Here is a 22526-nt window from a genome sequence, read left to right as displayed (position 1 = left end):
TTATAAATTTTTGTGCAGCTGTCCAATATCGTGCAAAGGTCTTGAGCCAGATGTTATCATAATTTTCTTAAATGGTCTTGTACAATAGTTCTCCAGGCTGCTTTTCACCTTCAGTCCAGTCCTGGGACCTGCTAATTTTCCAGAAAATTGACCAAGGAATGTTTCTTTTTCTGTGTTTGTTTTGTTCTTTTGTCCACTTAACACTGAGTAAATGAGCTATTTTAAGTTTTATTTTTAGGCACTTAGTTACCAGAAACCAGCTGCAAATTAATAAGTTAATTAATTAATTAATTTCAATTAAATAAAAAGATATTTTTTCCTAATTCTTTGGGTGAACTTAACAGTATTTGATTAATAGTTTGGGGAGGTTTTGTACTAACAAGGTGAATCACAAAACGTTATTAGCCAAAAGTGTGGCATCTTTCAACTTGGTGTGTAGCATATCCTTAATAAAAGTAATGAAATTTAATAAGTGGAAAACAAAAGAAGAAGTTACAAGTGCCTAAGGTATCTGCAGTGGATTAATAGTATCTGAAAGTGATGCCCAGCAGGCAGCAAAGACCTGACACTGAACATGAGAGATTCATCTGTGTTACCGCGCCAGATCCGCGGCCCCGAACCGTAGTAAGGAAACCTCTGGCAGTTACTTGACTCGCAGCCGGCAACAGCTTACTATACAGGTCAACTCCGCTAGCAAGAAGATCGAGGGAGGCGTAGGAAACTGCTTTACCGAACCTTTATTTCTCCTCCAAGGCACGAACACCGCGTACAGTGGGCTGAAACAGTTTACTCACGGCGGGCATCGCCGATACAACTTTGGCTGCCGAGGGAGTTATTATATTCCTTTTATTTACTTTCTCTTCGTCTCTTCTGTAGTCAACCGTTACTCTTCTTTTCCTTCTCCGCTCACCCTCACACACCCGACAGGCAGTTCCGCTACACACACCCGCATACATTTCCCATCAGGCTTCACCCTTAAAGGACCATGCCTGTAACACTACCCCCACTCTGGATGATAATTAAACCCTTAACATCATTCCAGCACATGAACCCCCCATTAACAAGGAAACATACAGCATTCGTGCCCCCAGTCCAAAAATGGCGATCCTTAGGATGGAACAATCTTGAAGTAGACAACTGTCCATATTTTAAGCACAAGAAAACATAGGATGTACAGGGTTCACTTTGAGGAGGGTGCAAGTCAATGTCCATATCCCGCCCTTCACATAGACAGTATTCATAAAGAAAGACATTAAGGCACTACAGCTGAACGTTTACCCCTATATCCAGCTTTACCTCATTAGTATAAACAGTTCAAACAATAACTTGCAGCCCGTCGACAGCCATGTTGCCAGGAAACAGCAAGACAAACAAGCCCAACAGTACACGTAAGAATAGCCCCCTGTAACAACTCAATTTACAACAGTCATATCACTTAACATATGTAACATGAACAATTTTTTTTTTTTTTTTTTTTTAACTACTGAGCAGGGCAGCGATCCGCCTACACCCCGACTCAGTTAGGACATACTAGCCTAGTGACTGACCCAGTCACCAAACATGTCCGGCGCCCGCCGCACACGCTGTGGTCTGGAACGGGGTGTGGACCTGAAGGAAGGGTGCTGTTCTGGTCCTTCAGCCCCATCCACGTAAGGCTGAACAGGGCTGGCTGGCAACCCACTACCATCTCCTTGAGCGGGTGGCGGAGAGCCAGCTCTCAGGGAAGCACCAGTATCTGGTTGATCTGCCCCAGCTGGGGTCTCCCACAAGTCGAAGGGGCCGAAATCAATGTCAGAATCGCTTTCGTCGAGCGCTGGAGGAGGCACCTCGGTGGGTGCTGCCTGGTCGGAGTCTTGGAAGACCCAGCTGTTGTCCAGCGGCGTTCTTGAGTGATAAGGCTTGAGTCTGTCGTGATGAACCACTTTAGCCTTTGCTCGGGGCCCCTTTTTAATGCAGTAGACTAAATCATCCAACAGGCCCACTACGAAGTAGGGGCCCTCATAGGAAGGCAGAAACTTGCGAACCTTGTGCCGCACTCTCTTGGTCCCTTTGATCAGATGCCACACTGCAGCGCCGACTGGATACTGAACTTGGCAGATATTCTTATCGTACTGTTTCTTAGCGCGCTCAACAGATTTCCCGAGAGCCTCCCGTGCCAGTTGGTGGGAAAGCTCCAGCCTTTCCCTGAGTTGCACCACATACTGTGGTGTAGTGCAGTTGGGGGTGTCGTCGGCCGGCAGACCCGCGACCAGGTCAATAGGCTCGGTTATCTCTCGGCCCAGAAGCATCATGTTTGGGGTCAATCCTGTGGAACTGTGCTTAGTTGCCCGATAAGCCATGACAGCATAGGGGATCATTATATCCCAGTCCCAGTGGCAGCGCTCCGCGGTGGTGGCTAAGGCCTTCTGCAGGGTAGCATTAAAACGCTCTACCTGGCCATCGGACTGTGGATGAAAGGGCGTGGTGCGTGTCTTTTTGATTCCGAACAGTTCACACATCCCCTGGAACACAGCCGACTCAAAGTTGGTGCCCTGGTCGCTATGCAGAGACTGTGGGGCTCCATATCTACATACCCACTCCGCAACAACCTTTCCTGCCACCGTGGGCGCTTGTGCATCGGGGACTGGATAAGCCTCCACCCACTTGCTGAAGTAGTCTTGTACCACCAATATGAATCGGTTATGCCTTTCTGTTTCGTTCAACGGTCCCATCAGATCGACTGCAATCCTCTCCATGGGGGCGCCAACACGTACCGTGCCCATCGCTGCCTGGGGGGTTTTTGGGGGCCGCGCCCTTTCAGCACAACTGGTGCAAGTGCGGCACCACAGGGTCACATCATCTTTCATGTTGTACCAGTAGTACCTATTCTTCAAGCGTGCCAGGGTCCTTTCTGCCCCAAAGTGGCCACCCACTGGGCCATCGTGCATCTGCTGCATTACGGAGTGACGATAGGCGTGAGGCAGAAGGATTTGGGGGAAAAACACATTACTTTCTGTACAGTGGAATTTCCTCACCAGCACTCCATCTTTTAGGTACAGTCTCTTCCACTGCGCCCAGTAGGCTTTGGTTGCGGGGCTGCATGCCGCTACATCGGCCCAGACGGGCCGACCTTCCCCTTTTTCCTTCCATTCCCAAACTGGGCCTATATCCACATCGTTCTTCTGGCTAGCCAAGAGCTGTTCTGGGGTCCAGCCACTGAACAAGCTAGTGTGATGGGACTCATCCACCCGGTGGATATTTGGGCAGGTGTCGTGGCTACTACTGGAACAACAGTCCACTGCTGCTACGGGTGCACACTCTGGTTCTGCTACCCGGCTTTTCCCATCGGTACCATCAGGCCCCACTACCCCCACCGGGGGCTGCCCTGGGGGGGTCATGCTGGTACCACAGTCCTCTAAGTTACACTGCACACCTTTATGCTCGAACCGGTCGCTGTTGATGGTGGGCTCTGGGAGTGTGCACGGGCATGAAGCGCGGCAGGGTCTCCTGGAAAGTGCATCCGCATTCTGGTGGTTTTTCCCAGGTCGGTGCAGCACCTGGAAGTTATACTCTGCCAGCTTCTCCAACCAGCGGGCCAGCTGGCCCTCGGGCTCCCTCAGCCTGGTCAGCCAGCGGAGGCTGCTATGGTCAGTCCGGACAGTGAACGGCCTACCCAGCAGGTACTGTCTGAAGTGGGAAGTGAACGCCACAACCGCCAGAAGCTCTCGCCTGGTCGTACAATAGTTTTGTTCGGTAGCCGACCGCCGCCTGCTCCCATAGGCCAAGACCCGCTCTTCGCCCCCTTGCACTTGGGAGAGAATCGCTCCAATCCCACAATTGCTGGCATCAGTGTCGAGGAAGAAGTCACCCTGGTCCAGTGGGTAACCCAGGACAGGGGCTGCCGTAAGCCGTCTTTTTAATTCCTGGAATGCTCCCTGGCAGTCGGCAGTCCAGTTAAAACGGGCATACTTCTTAGTGAGTTCGTGGAGGGGTTTAGCCACTGTGGCAAAGTCCTCCACGAACCGGCGGTAGTATGAGGCTAAGCCAACAAACTGACGCACTTCTGTGACGGTCCGCGGTGCAGGCCAGTCCGTCACCTGCTGGACTTTCTGGGGGTCCGTGGAAATACCTCCAGCAGAGATGATATGGCCCAGATAGGCCACCTGCTCCCGAAACAGGCAGCATTTAGATGGCATCAGTTTTAGGTTGGCTCCACGCAATCTGATGAACACTTGCTCGAGCCGCTCCAGCATCTGGGTGCTATCCTGGCCCAGGACAATGATGTCATCTAGGTACACTAGGCATGTCTCCCACTGCAGCCCAGCCAGGACTCTGTCCATAAGCCTTTGGAATGTGGCCGGTGCGTTGCACAGTCCAAACGGCATCACATTCCACTCGAACAATCCCTTACGGGTACAAAATGCAGCTGCTTTTCGGGCTCTGGGGGTCATCTCTACCTGCCAGTACCCTGAAGTCAGGTCTAGTGTACTGAAGTACTTGGCAGTAGAAAGCGTGTCAAGGGTGTCCTGGATGCGTGGCAGGGGATAAGCGTCTTTAAGGGTTCGCTCATTTAGTGGTCTATAGTCCACGCATAGTCTGGGACTCTGGTCCTTCTTCTTCACCATCACAATTGGAGCAGCCCAGCCGCTATTGCTAGGTTGAGCTAGCCCAGCCTCCAAGCTCTGCTGTACTTGCTGGTCGGCCGCTATTTGTTTGTCCCCTGCCATCCTGCGCGGCGGGTGCTTAACTGGTGGCCCTGGCGTGGTCAGGATGTCATGCTGGACAACACCAGTGCGACCAAGGTCATTCGGGCCAGTGGAGAAGACATCACTGTAGGACCTCAGCAGGCCTGCCAGATCGTAGCGGGCAACGTGAGTCAAACCGGGGCTGCTCTCGGCGTAAAGGGCCTGCAAATGGCTTGGTACAGAAGCAGGGGGAGTACCATTAAGTTCGAGGGCTGCCAGGACCCTTGGTGGGCGACCCCCCGACCCCTCCAGGACCTGCACGGGCTGAAGAACCCCTGCCACGGCACCACGCTTTAAGGTGACAGCTGCGGCCCCAGGGTTAAAGACTCTGATTGGGATGCTAGAGGGTTTACTAGGTTGCACAACTGCGTGAGCTACCAGTACTTGGTGCTTCTCCACAAAGCCCTTTGTAGGGCTTAGCATCATGTCTCTATGGGCGGCACAGTGGGAGCTGGAAAACCCGGGGACCACATACTCGCAGCCTGGTTCCAAAACCGTAGTGCGTGCCACCCTAACAACAAGCACCTGGGGTCGAGGGCCCACGCCAGAACATGGTATCTTTTCATTAAACAGGGTTATCTCTTGGCGGCCGTAGTCTAAGCAAGCGCACGATTGTTGCAGGAAAGGGTGCCCCAGAATAACTTCAGTGCCTTCAGCCATGTCGGCCAAAAGAAAGTCTACATTTTCAACACCGCTCCCCACCTGTACAGGCAGGATGACCTCGCCCAGAACGGCCAATCCCTCTGGACCAATGCCTTGTAGAGTCTGAGCAATGGATGCCTGCACCTGAGGTCTTGACTCTGCGGGGATGGTGTTAAAATAGTGGAGGGGCAGCACATTCCGCCGTGCACCAGAATCCAGCAAGGCCCGTATTTCCCGTCCCTGTATTGCTATCTGGACACACATCACATCTTGGCCTCCGTTGTGGAACACTGTGCCTGGGTCAGGGGCTGGGCCTCTAGCAGCTTTTACAGGCTTTTGGGCAGGTGAGCGAGGAGAGGGGCAGTTCCTCTGTAGATGTCCTATGCCGGAGCAGTTATGGCAAACAGCCTCCTTCCTGCTTGACCTGTTAGATGTGCTCCAGCTTTGGCGCCCACGCTGGATAGGTCTTTGGGCCCTCTCCGGTGGTTCATAACTTAGCATATGAACACTCTCCCGTAATGCAGCTGTTCGGGTCCCCTGTGCTGTAGAGACTCGTGGCCCTGGCTGCATAAGCTGTGTGACTGCCCTGGCGGCCCTTTTCGTTGTCTCGAACCTGTGGGCGATTTCATAGGCTCTTGCCAGGGTGCGTGGTTGTTCTTCCAACAATTTCTGGACCATTTCAGCATCTGCCAAAGCATTAGTGAAGATCTCTACAGCAATGCAGTCCTGCTCCAGCTCGGAGCGGTTGGCATACACAATGGAAACCTTCTCGTATATATCATCTCTGAGGGTGTGCAGGGCCTCACCTGGTTTCTGGATTCTCTGCCGTAGCTCAATGCCAATGGCTGCTGCATGCTCTGAACACGGCCCATAGGCAGCCTCCACCTCCTCTACAATCCTCTGGTAACTCCAGCGAGCAGATTTGGGGTTTTTGTGGATTATGGCTCCAGCTGCGCCCCTCAGGCTGAATCTCAGTTGGACAGCCATGGTGTTCTCCGTCCAGCAGTTGGCCTGTGCACAGGTCTCGAACTGATAGAGAAAGTCTTTCCATGACCCTGACCCATCGAAATGGTCTGGTTGTAATGTGGGAATTTTCTCCTTGCCCCTCGTCTGTCCATCAGCACTACAATCTGCAAAACCCCCGTCTTGCACTACACCAGGAAAACAGCCGCGTGGCCCTGGCATGGCTTGTTTTGAACTGTGACCCTGGTCATGCTTGCAAAGCCCACACCCCCCATCTGGTGCTGGTATTGCCATGCGAGTTGTTGGGGAAAAATAGCCCTGAGCTGGCATTTCATAGCTGTACTGCGCAGGTTGGGGTATACCCGGCATAATGTGTAGCTTCGCTGGCTCAGTAAACGGCGTTTTTCTAGGGACACTGCAGGTACAGTTCATGGCGGTGAATGGCTGGCTGCATGGCCGAGATGTAACAATCCGAGGTGGGTGATCATGCGAGCCATGCTGTCCCACTGTGAGCAGTGTAGATGCAGTGTTACCAGGGCCTCCGCAGTCTGAGCACTGCAACTGCTTAAACTCACTGCACACTGCATTCTGCTTCGCTATTGGTGTTAAGAAAGGGTTGGTGTGAGCTGAAGGTGGCGGGGTGAGATGCCATGCAGCCTCAAACTCCATCGTATAGACTGCTGCTATGCTCGCCGCTGGCGTTAACTCTATGTCCGTGATGAAGGGGTTGCTGCTGTGGATTCTATTGTTTACATAAGTGGCACGGTCCACATTAGCTGTGCCACTCTCTGGGGTTTCTGGCAAAAATGGGTTGCTGCTCTTACTGAAGTACATTCCCATGCAATTTGACTGCAATTTTTCGGTACAAATCATTGTACACAGGAGGTCAAGAGGTACAACACTGAGTGTCTACAGCCATCTGTAATAAATGATGGAGGTGCTGTCATGGTTTGGGGCTGCATTTCAGTCAGTGGTGTTGAAGAATAAAAGGTGGTGCTGTAAAATATTGATTTTCAAGCTTGTTATATTTGTGCAAACTCTGTTTTTGCCTTACATACCATATTTCCATTTATGTTTGCAAATGTTTCAATAAATCACTGCACCCATTTCCCATTTTCTTAGCAAAATATAAAAAAGGGAGGGGCTGACTCAAGACTTACGCAGTGTACTCTACAAGTTACGAAATGCAGTGCACACATGGACTTGCCTCAAGGCACAGGGAAACTAACACTGATTTAACTCTGTAAGAGGTTTTCTGTGGGTTTTGATTTATAATTTAATATTTGACATGAATTTACATAACTCTGTTTTTCTTTTTGTCTTTCTTCTTCAGGGCCATGTTAGCCTAAGAGCTTAAACTAAAAATTCATTACTGGCACTGATCAAAAGCTTCAGAATGGCATCTTAACCAACCTGTGATGGTAAGACCTCCCCAAGGTCAAGAACTACTGTATTCGTTTAGGAAGCAGACTTTAAACCTTAGTGTGACTTCTCTTTTTACAGTTACAATATTTCTGTTGTCAAACCCTTGATCATTGCAAGAGAATCAGGTTAGGGTCTTTGAATAAGCCTTGAATCAATTTGGGTGGGAAATACAAGTCAATATTCTAGGAAACAATCAATAATCTTCTCCTTTTGGCAACACTGAATAACATTTTCTGCTCGGTTTATCCACTATATCTATTACAGCAACTACCACACACAGCCTGACCGCTCAAAAAGTCACTGCTGCATCCAGTGTATTTGAATAAAGCTATTACTCATCTCTCTCTTGCTTTTAAGTAGCACCGGTGGATATTATTTCAAGTCAAGCATGAGTGAACGATTCGCCTGATAACAGCATGGGTAGGATGCAGCATAGATTCAGCTCCTCTGTGGACATAACAAGGAATTGTGGGTAGCCCCGAAGGGAGTTACGGCTTGACAAATATTTGAAGTGTAGCCCAGCTCTGTTTACCTCAGCCAAAGGTGCAGGTCAAAGCTTTTACTGATGAATTCTGCATCACAAAGGAGACAGAGCCAGAAGTGTCAATCAGAGATATTTAAAAGGAAACATGTTTTACAGAGCGTCAGATGATATAAAATGTGCACTTGGTATCTCTGCTCCTACTTATTATACAACATTTTAATTGAGCAACTGACTTTCAGGAAATCTGTGAGAAATCATTAAGATTGATGTAAGGTCGCTAAAAGATCCCCAGTGTGCATGAACCTGCAGATTTCAGTATATGTGATGCACTTCCAGAAACCAAGACTGAACACACAGTTGAACTCGGATTGTTTCACATTGTAAACATGTATTTGCATACTCTACGTCAGTGTTTTAATCTTATGAAAACCATCGACATCGAAAGTGAAAATCACGACAACATCTAAGACATTACTAGAAATGTTCAGAAAGTGGAATTTGACAAAAAACAAAGGCAGCAGACAATACCCAAAACATTTCTGTAAATCAAACATAGAAAAGAAAAGTCCCACAATGGGTTAAGTGAAAAGACCAACACTGAGATGTGTTCATATACACAGTGCAATCAGATTAGAACTATTTTTAAAAACTGTTTTGTTAGCAGGTCCATAATGGTTGCTTGATTATTTGCTGTGGAAATATATTATCCATTATCAGTGCATCCCTCAAGATAATTGGATTTGTACAGTGTTGTTTGACTACTGATGTCACCTCCAATAAAAAGAAAGATTTATGAAGGCATCTATTTTCCTTCATCATGGAGTCATTGTGGAAGTCCTTAATTATAAAACTGGACCTCTCGAAGAGCTGTGAAATTGGATGGAATGGACATATTTGTCAGACTAGAAATATTATATTGATATCAAATTGATTCACAAATGGAAATACAGTGCTTCAGGGAACCTGCTTTTCTGCAGTAAAATGTCGAACCTGAACTTCTACAAGAGCTACAACTGCAAATCAGAAGAAGGAACCAGAAGAAACCATGCAGACATCATTGTCTTCTCCCAAAGGAGTTCTGATTTTTCCAGTGTTGCAGATCAGAGGCCAACAGTACAGTTCATGGATCCACGGTGGGAATTGTGCTGACTTTGTTGTTCCTGCTGATCCTGCGTTCTGGCTTCTGCTTTGGCACTTTGGTCTGGATCAGCTCCTCAGGCGTGTTACCCAGCGGTGGCAGTAGCCTCTTCTTGCTATTCCTGGTCTCAGGTAACCACTGAGGTGGCAGCTCAAAAGGTCCAAAACCAAACTGTGGGGAGTCCTCTGCTTCTGTAGGTGTAGCAGGTGCCACTTGTGATGAAGAGGCATAAGCGCATGTATGGACTGGAGAGGCCCGGGGGGCTATAACTGAAGGAGGGACCTCCTTGGTGATAACCAGCCCTCCTCCTGTGCCCTGCAGAGAGTCCTTTTTATTAATCACTTCACCTCTGAGGCTTCCCATTCTTGACCCACCTTTCTGGTCATCTTTGGGCCCTGAGCCTTCTCCTGATCCTTGAGATGGGAGCTCCACATCATTCTCCCCATCCTCCTCCTCTTCTTCTTCAGACGGTCTGAAGATCTGCTGTTGGCCAATGTTAAACATCTCTAGAAGCTGGCTTCCAGATCGACCAGCAGTCTCCAGTCCTACTGGCTCCCCAATCACGCCATCTGCTCCTAAAGAAGCCAGACCTCCGGTGCTAACCACGTTACGGCGACTGTAACGTCTGTGAATCCTGGCCAGCAGGTCCAGACAGCTGTGACGCACTGAGCGGTTAACAGTCAGAAACAAAAGTGGGTTGGTGAGCAAGGATACCTTAGGAAGCCAGAGGGCTGTGAGATACAGTGAGACAGGCAGCTCTTTAGCATCTGCCAAAATAGTGCGGTAAAATACTAAGGCCCCATAGGGCGCGCTGCAAGCTGAGAAAGCCAGTACCACAGCCAGAAGAGTTACATGAAGTTCGGCTTCCCTCTGGGACACGTATGGGATAGAGATGCTGTTCTGGGGAGTTCGCAGAGCTGCGATGATCACCTTCTTCTTCTGGCTGGCACTTAGTGCTCTGCGGATCAGAAGCATGAGAAGGAAGACCAGAGCCAGGGGGAGGATCACTGTGGTGATGTTGTAGATCAACACATACACCATGTGACTCAGCGAGCGGGCGGGGTCATTTGAGCAGGATGAGGTCACGTACACATCAGTCACATTGGTCACAGCAAACACGGGGAGGCTGACCACAGTTGCATGGACCCAGATATAGATGACCAGATCTCGAGATCTTGCGTCTGAGATTTTCCTCTCCAGTGGGTACAACACTGAGTAGTATCTACAGACAGAAAGACAAAGTAATTCAATGCTTAACAACATGTATTTGATATTTGATATTTGATAAACCCACTCAATGTCCATTATGCGTTTCCTACTTCACCTTCTAGAGGCTTATTCAGAGAAGGCTTTCTTGCCTTGCTGAATGGAAGAAGTAATGAGTAATCTGTTTTCGGGCTAAAATAGAAGCAAGAATCCACATATGAGGCTGTGAGGAAGACTTTATTCCACTTTACACAAGTGCCTTACATGTTTGAGGTTCCTCGTGTTAGAACATTTCTTACAAGCAATTTCTTTTGAGTTATTTGGAGCTAGCTTGCTGACAAAGCCAACTAGCGTTAGCTGCTAATTTAGCAGTCTCTCGTCCAAAAAGTTGTGACTTCTGGCTCAACAAAATAAATAAACCACTCACAACTCTAAGCACTTGTTACTAAGCTATACTTGTTACTTAGCTCTCCTATGTAATCTGTAATACAGTAGCTAACTGCCTTCTCAGCCTGATTGTAGAGGAGAGCATCTATTAGCAATAGGTACAGGGCTGATAACAGCTGATAATGGTTATTAAATGGTCTGATAACATTCAAATTGGGCGCTTTCCCCAGTGGAGAATTTTTTACATCCTAAAGCTTGCAGCAAATCAATAGAGGCATAGTTTTGGTGATGTTCACACTGTGAAAAAAAAGCTTTTTCCTAAGCCAGAGTGTCACCTGAGTCCAGGCGTACTGAAAATGCTCACAGAAATCCATCTTATGGTGATTTATGTGAAAATTATTTTAAAATAAACGTTAAAAATACTGACGTATGAGCTTGAAGGGGTTTTAGCAGAAAGGTAGTGCTGGTATAAAATTATTGAATCCATTATACAAGCTCCAAATAGACAAAAAGGTGAGAGGTGCAGTTTTCTGGGAGTTTTTTTATGTAGTTACTAAATTTATCCTGCAGCCTCTTCACATATTTATTGTATTACATAGGCTTATTATTTGTCACAGCCATTTTGAGGTATTTTTATAAACAGGAAAAACAGGAAATTCCACAGGAAATGGACAAAGCTCAGTTATCTAAAAATAAAGCCAATTGTGCCATTTTTAGTGGCCACTTTGGATACATTCAATCATGAACATTTAGCCCTTTTTAGATCAAAGAATTTTAATTTATCCATGGTATATTAACTTCTGCAGAGGTTAAAATTATATGGGTGATCTCTTGATAACTGCAGTGCAGATAATAGCATGCAGATTGCCTCACATCCTTTTGTTTTCCCTTACTCATAAGGAGAATAAACGAAATGAAAAAGTCATTACTACGATGTCCCTTGACTATCTTGTCTGTGCTGCAGTATGATTGTGTGTGTTCGTGTGTATGTACACTGCAGTCCCAACCTGTGTACAGAATATCTACAGCCTCGATTACCCTCCTGGAGAATAAATAATTCATTGGTTTGATATCATTCTGACTGTACCAGTTGCTATGGAGGCAACATAATCTCTATAGCAGTGAAACGAGGGCTGGGAAGAGGTTGCAACAATACAAAGTCTCCCTGCAATCACTATAAAGTTGGTAGAGGATATTCACGTACTACTGCAGTCATCCATATTATCCCTGGTATATTTTAATATTATATATTAATAAAAATGTGGCTTCTGTGCACTTTTATGCTCCATTTTGAACATGTCTATTCATGATATTTGCTATTTTTTTCTGCATTACATACAGAAGCTGTGTTATCTTAAGCTGCAACATGCAAAGAGATAAAAACATGATTCGATAAATATCATATAATAATAAGTCATGTATACGATTCTGAAAAAGGAACTCTTTTAGGTTTTCTCAATACTTGTATAAGTATATTTTTTATATTTCGTATAAGTCTGTGCATCTGTACTTGGGCTGCCCACTGTTTTCTATGCCAATTTTCTATTTTCTTACTGGACTTTTTTTTAAGCAAAAACAACACTGGTGTGGAGAAAATGCAAACATTAGAGCCACTGAATAACTACAGTCATTTTTACACATGAGTTCTGTACAATGTTGAGAGACTCAGCTGGGAACAATCTGTGAGAAAGGTCAACTATGGACAAAGTGGACAACAGGAAATAGTCACAGTTTTAGGAAATATTATACACATAACCAGCACCCACTTGCAATAATTAATGAAAGCAAAAGGTTAATTAAAGGGTATAGCATAAGAAAATGAAATTAAACTAGTTAAACAATATGCTTCAAACACTTCAGCTGAGATAAAGTGGGGAAATAATTAAAATTATCACCTGTTGATTTTATAGGTTTGCTCATTTACAAAAATGCAGAAAAGTAAATTACATAAAGGTTCAAAATTGATTTGCATATCAGTGAGTGAAATAAGTACTTCATCCCCTACGAGCAAGTCAGAGTCTGTGTGCTAATGTGGCAGACAGATTGTGTTCAATTATTCAAACAATGACAAATACTCCTGATCTCAATTTATGTGTACAAACCACACCTGTCCAGAGAATCAATTTCTTCTACTCCAACCTCTCTACCACCACGGGAAACACTAACGAGCTGTCAAAGGACATCAGGGACACAATTGCAGTCCTGCACAAGACTGGAATGGGCAAGAAGCTTTATGAGAAGGTGAGAACTGTTGGTATGATTATTTGGAACTAGAAGAAATATAATGACCATCAATCATCCCCTATCTGGAGCCAAAGCATGCCTCATGGGGTGAGCTACACAGGACGAGCATGTTAATGATCTCAAGGCATTTTGGACCAAGAACATCATTGGTAACACACTACGCTGTAATGTAAAGGATTCAGAGAAGGCTTGGAAGAAAGTCCTGGGGTCAGGTGAAACCAAAATCGAGCTCTTTGGCATCAGCTCGAGCCGCCGTGTTGGGATGCGGAGAAATGCTGAGGATGCCCCAAACCACCCTATCATCCCCACAGTGAAGAACGGAGGTGCTAAGGGTACAAGATGACTTCACTGCATCGAGGACACTGCCAATGGACAGGGCTATGTACAGTCATTTTGAATGAGAATTTTCTTCCCTCAGCCAGAACACTGAAGATGAGCTGTGAATGGGTCTTCTAGCGTGATAATTACAAACATTAACCCCAGGTTAACAAAGGAGTGGCTAAAGAAGAAGCACATTAAGGTCATAGAGAGTCCTAACCAGTTTCCAGACTTCAGTCCTGTAGAAAAATCTGTGGAGAGCGCTGAAGCTTTGAGTTGTCAAGCGACAGCCAAGAAACCTAAAGGAGTTGGAGAGTTTCTGTAAAAAGGAGTGGGCCAAAATCCCCTCTGAGATGAGGGTCAACCTGGTGACCAACTACCAGAAGTGTCTTACCACTGTGCTTGGCAAAAAGTGTTTCTCCACCAAGTACTAAGGCGCGTTTTGCTAGAGGATGAAATACTTATTTCACTCAGTGACATGAAAATCAATTTGTAATCTTTGTGTAATGTTTTTTTCTGGATTTTTGATTGGTAGTTTTTCTTTTCTCCATTAAAAAGAAACTACCATAAAATGAGACTATTCATTTAGTTGTAAGTGAGCAAACTTACAAATTCAGCAAATTCAAAGTGGTACTGGGAGGCCTGGGACACACGCTCCACCAATCACAACCCTGCACCTCCTCTTAACAGGGTGTTAAAAGAAGGTGTAGAGATGTTTTTCTGCTTTAAAAAAATCTTTCAGAGTTGGATTTCCAGGTGTTTAAAGAAAGAGAATTAGCCGAGTTGACTATGCTAAGCAACATATTGACAAACTGATCAGAGAGCTGATATAAAGGACCCACTTTTTTTGCCCCAAGTAGTCCATCCAGATACAGAGAGGTGAGTAGGAGGTGCATGTTAGTGTCTTTCAAAAGCATCATTTAAACACAGTGATTCTGGCTACAAACCTGAAGTGAGAAAAAATAAACACATCACTCATTTTACTGAAAGGATAGAGTGCTCTTTGGGTTTTGTAATTTCACGCACAATCCACACTTGATGACTGAAAACAAATGATGCTCCCCCTATCTACTTTAATTCTGTGTATACACTGAAAAGTATCATGTTTTTGCATTTACCTGTCCAATGCGATGGCGCTGAAGCTGAGAACGGTGACAGAGCAGAAGAGTTTGTGGAGGAACTTGAGAGCTTTGCAGAGCACCAGCGTGTGAAGCCACAAGCAGCACCGAGGATTGGCTCCGAGTGCCACATCAAAGGGGATGCACACCAGGCCGGCACAGATACCAGACCATGCCAGGTTCTTGATGAATCGATTGGTCACTGTTTTAAAGACGTTTGTGCAGCAGGTGCACCACAACACAGTGGCATTACCTGTCGAGAGAAAGAAAGATGTTTAAAGATTTAGAATAAAATGAGATTAAGTTTGCCTACTAACCTGCACCCCTCAGTAGAAGCTACAATTATCGACTCCTATAAGTCTGCATCTCTGCCAACCAGTCAAGTTTTGTTTATACGCACTCATTGTAATAAATGTAATGAAGATTTTATTCATTTAAAGGTTAGCTCCAAGGTTTGGTGTCACCAATCCTGCATCCAACCAAATGTGAAATATGGTCACAACTTGGTTTTCTGATCTTGAGTTAAAGTGTAGAATTATGGTCATATTATCAGTTCACATACAAAAACTTGAATTCTACAGTCTGTGTTGTCATAAGTCTAACTCAGTTTAAATAAAGGTTGGAAACCTGAACGCTGGTACAAGCAGCCCTTTCCTTTTGTTGTGCTGGTATGAGTTTTTACCAGGCACACCATAGATCTCAAAGAAAAGACCTGGTTAGCTTGAAGACTAAATTGCCCATTGACAGGAAGGAAGGCTTACTTATCTTACTGATCTGCTATAGCACAGATTAATGATTTCTCAGCTGCTTATTCCTGACGTCCATCCAAGACAAACACTGCGACTGAACAATGTAAGGAATGCAAGTACTTCTCGGACTGAGATTTAAGCCAACTGACAGATGTACGAAAGGAAAGAAAATGTGTCACTTTCAATCTGCCCGTTTTACACTTGCCATCAATGAACTCATCTGTGAACTGGAAGTCTTTACACATTAGATTGGAAGCTGCCTCACAGCAGGACGAGGAATCCGCTACCAAGAATACTGCTTCAAATCAAAATCAAACTCTTTATGAATTTGTCCAAAAAAAAAAATGGGGGGGAAAGTTCAATTTGAATGTTATTATTTGCATCTGGACACCCCTTTTTACCCCCATTTTACTGCAAAAAGGCTTCCCCTGTGACAGTTCAAGGAGTTTCAGCCCCCAGACTTGCTCTTTCTTTTCTTTTCTTTTCTTTTTATTTTTGGGGGATTTCTTGAAAAAATTATGAAAATTGTTTAAAGGTAAGCGCCTTCTTGTAAAGACAGAGCACAGGACAAAATTAGTGATGCAGGTGCCGCTAAAGCATAAAATAAAAAATAGCCAAATGAAATAAATCTATATCAGCAATAACAAATTCGTGCTGTATGTCACTTGTAGCAGGTTCAAAGAGGGATAAAAAGAAAAAAACAAAAAAAAAAACAGTTGGTCCACCCTCATAAGACATCCTCCCAATCATTTACATCTAATAGCCTGCAAGCTGGAACTTACTAAAAAGAAACTGCAACTGCAACCAAATCAAAAAGGACAACAGGAGACATTTTTATGTTTCTATTTCTCTCTGCATAATTTGGAGTGACAAAGTGGTAACGATTGGTAATTAAGTTTCAAAAGGTGAACTTTTTCCTTCTTGCACTGCATTAACTCATGTCAGGTCACACGGGACCCTGTGTGATTTCAGCTCCTTCAAAAGTAATTACCCACAGAGTGTTAGCTGCACTCTGGCTGAGAGCAAGATGTTCTGCAGTGAAGGAAACTGTTTCACGTTTTTCCTGAGACCTGTGCTTTAAAATAAAAGGTCTCAGTTTGTCAGAAGAAAAACGCATTCATCGTCAGGTGGATGGGGGAATAGAAAAGTAACCATAGTTTATAAAACTAAATGAAAGAGAGAAAAAAGACCTTTTCTATGAAAGCAAGGTCGTATATAACAACCACTTATCCCTGATTTCTGTTGTTATGTACCTCAGGAGGTTTCAAATGGAGGCGGAAGAAGCTGTTTTCAACAGGACATGGTGTGCTTTAACTATGCAGAACTCGATTAACATGCTGTGATACAGAATAGCACATAGGCGTGGTATTTCGGGGAAACCCTGGTAAAAGTACATTCTGCTAGGCTGACTAATGTGGAATAATTAAATCAGCACAAATATTAATTATTTCAAATGCAAACTACATAAAAAGAATGTTTATTACAAATGTCTGTTCATACGGTATGTTGACATTTTATCTTGCTACCTTTGGTCTCTAATGTGAGGCAATTAATACCCAGTCTTTCAAAAAAAAAAAAAAAGAAAGGAAGAAAGTGTGATACTACATTTATAAGGCGATAAAACTATTACTTAAGATATTTTTGTCCAGATCATTTCCAGAGTCATGCTACCATGTGATGTTCAAAGCAGATTTCAATAATCAAAATACAAGAGTTGATTTTTATCTTATAGATTTCAGACAGAAAATAAAAACCAAATTTAATCTCTGTTAAATACTCATAGAAACTGGTAGCTGCCAAAGATTAAAAAAAAAAACTGCTGTGACAAAAAACAAAAATCGTTTTATTTTTTGTTTTTTCAGGACTTGTATTGTCTGGAAAAACAACATCACCTTGTACTTTTGAGCCCAGAATGCTCGCTGGGCATTTGAGGAACACCTTGGTAACCATAGTCAGAGCAGCCAATAGCGAGAGAGCGCAAACAGTACGGATGATTATTTTGCCCGCTTAACAAATGGCACCCTAATTAGTGGTAGCAGCAACGTGGTCTGCTTCAATTTGAGCTGGATCATTTTCCTATTGATGTCTAACATGTGCTGTTCGACATACTAAGTATACTTAACAGTTTTTTACTTACATCCTGGTGATTTATAATTAACCTAGTTTTAGTGACAGGCTCATTTAGGTGCAGTAACCGCAGAGCTAGTCAGCCACATAATTCCCCACAGACCTTAATACAACTGTTGGCAAAGTCAGCCAGTGCCATGCACACTGTGACACATTAATGAGATTTGCAGTAAAACTCAAATCTTTGCCTTATCAGTGAAACTGCATAATTATGGCAGCAAATGTTATACATTAAAAAAAATCTAAATTTTGAGGAATGTATTCTCCCTTTCTAGGAGAGTTAGATGAGAAAACTGGAATGGCTCGCACATCTGTGCATTGAGGGGGGGGGGCATTTCCTGCTGACGCCTCTCTCTTTACTTCAGTTTAGTTTATATTTTAGGAAGAGTTACAGCTTTCTAATGGGGCCTATCTACGTCTGTTTCTGCAATGAAATGACTGCATCAAACTAGTTTCCTCTTTATTTATGGTGTAAACAAACAAGATTTCCTAACTGGTCAACTTTGGAGATATTAGGCATGTTTGGCATGTTTTAGCACTTTCCCCTCCTACCAGGGTTTAAGCGGTTATCCTTAAAGGTATGAGAAGAGAAATGCCCTCCTGATCCAAATCTGAAAACAGAACAAGTGTTACAGAAACATTTCTGAAACGTGACAAAATCAGAATGAGACTACAGTCACATTTGAGAAGATTGTGTCTCTACACAACTTAAAGATGATAATGTAGAGCGTTACAAATGCAGTGGTTAAGTGGTGTAAAAATAACTCCCCAACTTCTAACGCCTTTCAGCACACCCACCAACAAGTGCCCATGATTCTCTGGCAAGCTACACACTTCCTATCTGGACACACGTGTATCCAGGTGGGAACATTGAGGAATTAAATGGGATATTTAACACCTGCCAAAGTACTCAGCAAAGTACTTTTGCTGAAACCACTATATGGCTATATGTCAGTCAACTCCCAAAACAGCATTTTACAGCACACTGTGGCTTTTCAGACCCGTTAATCAGCAAACCAGCTTGATGTTAAGCCAAGGATCCCTACATTTCAAAACATAAAGCAAAAGATGAAGGGGAGGGAACCTTAAAAGAAGCAGAGGAATTTCTATCGTTAATTACTTGTGCTGGAAAACAAACCTTCAAATTTAGATAGCAGGGTTTTTTTCCCACTAGAGAGACTGTTCGTTGGCCTAATTTGTGATAGAAAAACCCTTCTTACATATCCATTTCCATGGGTTCAAATGCTCCACATTCATGCATTATAGCTGAATGTCATTCAAAGCTTCAAAGCAGATCCTACAGTTATAATTTATTAGTCTTATTAGTGTTGTTTTGTTGCACACATCTACAATGTGTGTTAAAAAAAAATCTTTTAAATTTAAAAAAAAAATGTCATTCTTCTCGAGTTTGAGTATTTCAGACCAGAAGGTGGATGATTCAGCGAGTTAATACCGATACAAAGTGCACAAACTAAGTGAAAACAATCTGCATCACTGAGAATTTAATGTGCTCTGGATGTTACCACATTGAGGCTTTTCAACAAATTTGCAGTTTGTGCAACATTTAATTTCCTTCACCTTCGCACATCTCTGTGTGCCATAAGAGAAGAAGTCATAAGCAGATACAGAAGGCAGTTACTTTTATCTTTTCCATGTCAAATGCCTCAGGTAATAAACATGAATCCTTCAACGATTTGTATTGATGTGCACAAGTTGTTAATGACACAGATGCCTCCAAAACAGACATCTCCCCATAAAAATTGCATGTTTTTTTTTCCCTTTCAGCCAGTGATGCAGGTTTTCTTTTGGGCACTAAAACCCCCATAGAGACAACAAAGTGCCTACATAATGGAACCAGCATATCCTGCTCATCTATGATAATAAGTGATGTCTGAATATAAATATGATGCAGCTAGGCTTTTATCATACAATCAAAGCCTTTTTTGAAATCATTAAAAGTAGCTTGAGAATTGACCACAGACACTTTTTAGGGGACTCAACTTCAAAAGACAGCCCCGTGGAACCATCATCATTTTAACACTCATCATTTTATGCTGCAGGTAATATAATGCATGTATTTAAAGGTGCCCACTGATGAAGTGTTCAGTTTCTGACTGGTCCTGAAATTGATTCAGATATCTGATGCTAATTATCTTTATTTTTTCCAGTAATAATTATTACTGTGATTATTGTGATTATTTCATTAGCAAAGGGGAACCCATTACTGTTATGGCACACACAGTCTGTTTGTATTTTATCACTCATTGTCTTATAGCTGTCATTAATATGTCTCCAAGAATCTTAGTGACCACACAAAGGTGCCCTGTTGTATTGACGTTAGAGAATTTATGCTATTCACCTTCCTGGAAGTGGGTTTGGTTCATTGGTGTATGTATTCCCTGCGACACGTAGAGCATGCAGAGAGAAACAAAAAGGCATTTTGAGCCATGCTGGCAGAGGGCAATTTTTACAGCTAGTCAGGGCACGCTTCTCTGACTCTGCGCATTGCACTGAGCAGCAGGAGGTGGCACTGGATCAAAGCAAGTCATTTGGACGTGTTTTTTTTGTCCGTTTTGTATCAGTTGCACAATATTTCATCATGGTGAGCTGTGCTCCTGCTTCTCACTGAGCCCATATGTTTCCATACAACACTAAGGCTGTGTGTGTTTCTGTAGCAGGGCAGAGAGGGCAACACAAAAACATTTGTGACAAATAACACATTTATTTGTAGCAATCATTAGAAGCGGGTTAATTATGCTTCTGGCGATCTATATGATGGAGACGGGATGTCAAAGCCAGGAGTGTGCAAGAGCAGTAGATCATTCTACACAGCTCCTTCCACACTTATACCACCATCATCATCACTGATGTCTAGTCAACACATATTCAACTCTAAGGAAGTTTAAAACATGTAAGTTACTGCTACTATTTATCAGTTTTCTGGTGGAAAAAAACAATAAAAATCTTCTTTGCTGACTTAAATATACAGCAAATTTTGCCAAAGTATTTCTGCTTATTTTAAATGGAATGCATCCACGTCAAACCAGAAAATCAGGAGTTATGTGTGTGACTGGTTTAGTGTTATTTGAATGGTTTTAGCACCTTGATCAAACTTATACATGACTGCAGGGGGCTGAGAGGTAAGCAGAGTAAGCAGGTGACATGGGCTGTGGGTTGTTTACATTTGGCAGCTGCTGGTGGTTTTAACGGGATATTAGATTAAAAATAATAATAATGTACCCTTGTAGCAGTTTTGTTTGTTTCTAATAAACTGGCCTACGCACTCATTTCTGTCATGCTTTTCTTATCCTTTACTTTTTAGTCGTCGTTTGACTTTTCTTTTAGTCGAAGATACTAGTTTACTATACTGACCAGAAGATGATTGATTGGCTGACTGATAAACGCTGGAAAAAGTCTCAGATATTTCAAATACATTCTACTGGGACACAGGTTGTCCGCACAGGAAGATCCCCTACACATATCTTAGAGTCTCACTGTTTTCAATTGTATTTGAAAAGCAGTGCCCTGTAGTTCAAAAACTGTGCAGCTGTTTAATCTAAATTTAGCAGAAATGAATAAGTAAATACATAAACGAGGCTGGGTTTTTAATATGTTTATGATTCCCTACTGAGTTTGCATTGAATGTGCGGGAGTACTGAGCGGACTTACCGATCAGCGAACCTAGGAGGATGAAAACCTGAACGGTGGTGGTGAAGTCCCGGTAGGCTTGCTCTCGCACGAGTCGCTGCCGCTCGTCCAGCCCGGTGCCCTCGGCAGGCGGGCTGCTGTCCCACCGGGTCGATGGGCTCGAGGCGTTCAGTAGATCCAGCCAGAGGTGGGCTGCTGTGAAATTGACTGCACCGTCCCCCACCATCGCTGCCCGGCTCCCTGCACTATCCATGTCGATTCACGCCGAGATCCTAAATATGCCTTTCTGTTGTTGATGTTTGTTTGTTTGTTTGTTTTTCAAGAAAGCTCACAAAGAGTCAACAGCCAAGAGTAAAGGGGCATTTCTGACCTGCTTTTTTTTTATAGTAAAAAGGGGGATAATCGACATATCACATCTTATGTTGCACGGGAGATCTCCATGAAGATTTAACGCGGACACAGGCAGGAAATGCGTTCCTCTGCCAGCAATGAGATGGTCTTTTGTCAGTAATTATGTCTGATAAATTGGGGAGGAAAATACATGTTAAAATAATCCCAGTCTGTATCAAAGCACGGGGAGATGGAAAGCCTACGCTGTATGCCCCATATTTCCCCAGTAATGCGGATGCACGGCAGAAATCGGTCACTGAAATCCGTGCGCAGTGTGGCTGGATGGATGCTGGACTATCTGACGCCCAGTGCACCTAAAACCACACCGGTTTGCGAAGTGTCCATTCCGGGAACGACGCCTGCAGCACCGAGAACACAGCACCATCACCCCTCGCCGTCCAGAAAAAAATAAATAAATAAAAATATGTGTGGCTGACAGACTGTTACTCCTGCTGCCGCTGCCAATCGCACTGTCAGAGGCCGTTTATTGGTAGACTGGATGGTGCGGGGAGCCTGCAACTGAATATTTAACAACGTGAGGTGCAAGACTGAAGAGGAGAGCCCTCCTCTTCATGTAGCACCGAGAAACTCCACTTAATCTTATGAATGACAAGCAGCATGGAGGAAGAGGAGCCTGGCTGATACCGAGAAATAAAGGTAACGGATGGCTACATTCCTAATAGGCTGTTAAATCACAAAAAAAAAAATACTTTAAGGAAATACTTCATTACATTACTTCACCTTAAAAGTCGTGTTTCTAAGCACTTTATAAACCTTTATATTGGTCAAAAGGCGGGATTAAGGATTAAAATTCAAAAACAAGGGTAGGTTTAACTTCACTCTCTTTTCACACTGACCCTGTTGTCTTGGTCAGTCTGTACTCTCATGGGAGCTTGCGACATTCCTCTCATGGTTGCTGAAAATACCAAAAATAACCCCGTACCAGAGGACATTTCATGGATC

General features: G+C 44.0%; 2 protein-coding genes across 2 annotated transcripts; both read right to left on the bottom strand.

Moving 5' to 3' along the window:
• Positions 1-1476: 1476 nt before the first annotated feature.
• On the bottom strand, positions 1477-7163 carry LOC146692203 (uncharacterized). Its single transcript, XM_085433243.1, has one exon. The coding sequence runs from the start codon at positions 7161-7163 to the stop codon at positions 1536-1538; it is 5628 nt and encodes a 1875-aa protein (XP_085289369.1). The 3' UTR covers positions 1477-1535.
• A 1474-nt stretch (positions 7164-8637) lies between these two features.
• gpr176 (G protein-coupled receptor 176) lies at positions 8638-22072 on the bottom strand. The gene is made up of 3 exons (XM_085432228.1): positions 21195-22072; positions 14650-14902; positions 8638-10598 (listed from the first exon to the last, which is right to left on the bottom strand). Exons 1-3 carry the CDS (start codon positions 21424-21426, stop codon positions 9359-9361), a joined length of 1725 nt encoding a protein of 574 aa, XP_085288354.1. The 5' UTR covers positions 21427-22072; the 3' UTR covers positions 8638-9358.
• Between the last annotated feature and the right edge of the window lie 454 nt (positions 22073-22526).

This window comes from Copadichromis virginalis, linkage group LG15 (genome assembly GCF_057382275.1).
Source record: "Copadichromis virginalis isolate Kocher_CV1m ecotype Utaka linkage group LG15, C_Virginalis_male_GT1.1, whole genome shotgun sequence".
NCBI lineage: Eukaryota > Metazoa > Chordata > Actinopteri > Cichliformes > Cichlidae > Copadichromis > Copadichromis virginalis.
Note: the sequence above shows the minus strand (reverse complement) of the source record. Positions and strands in the feature narration are given on the sequence as shown.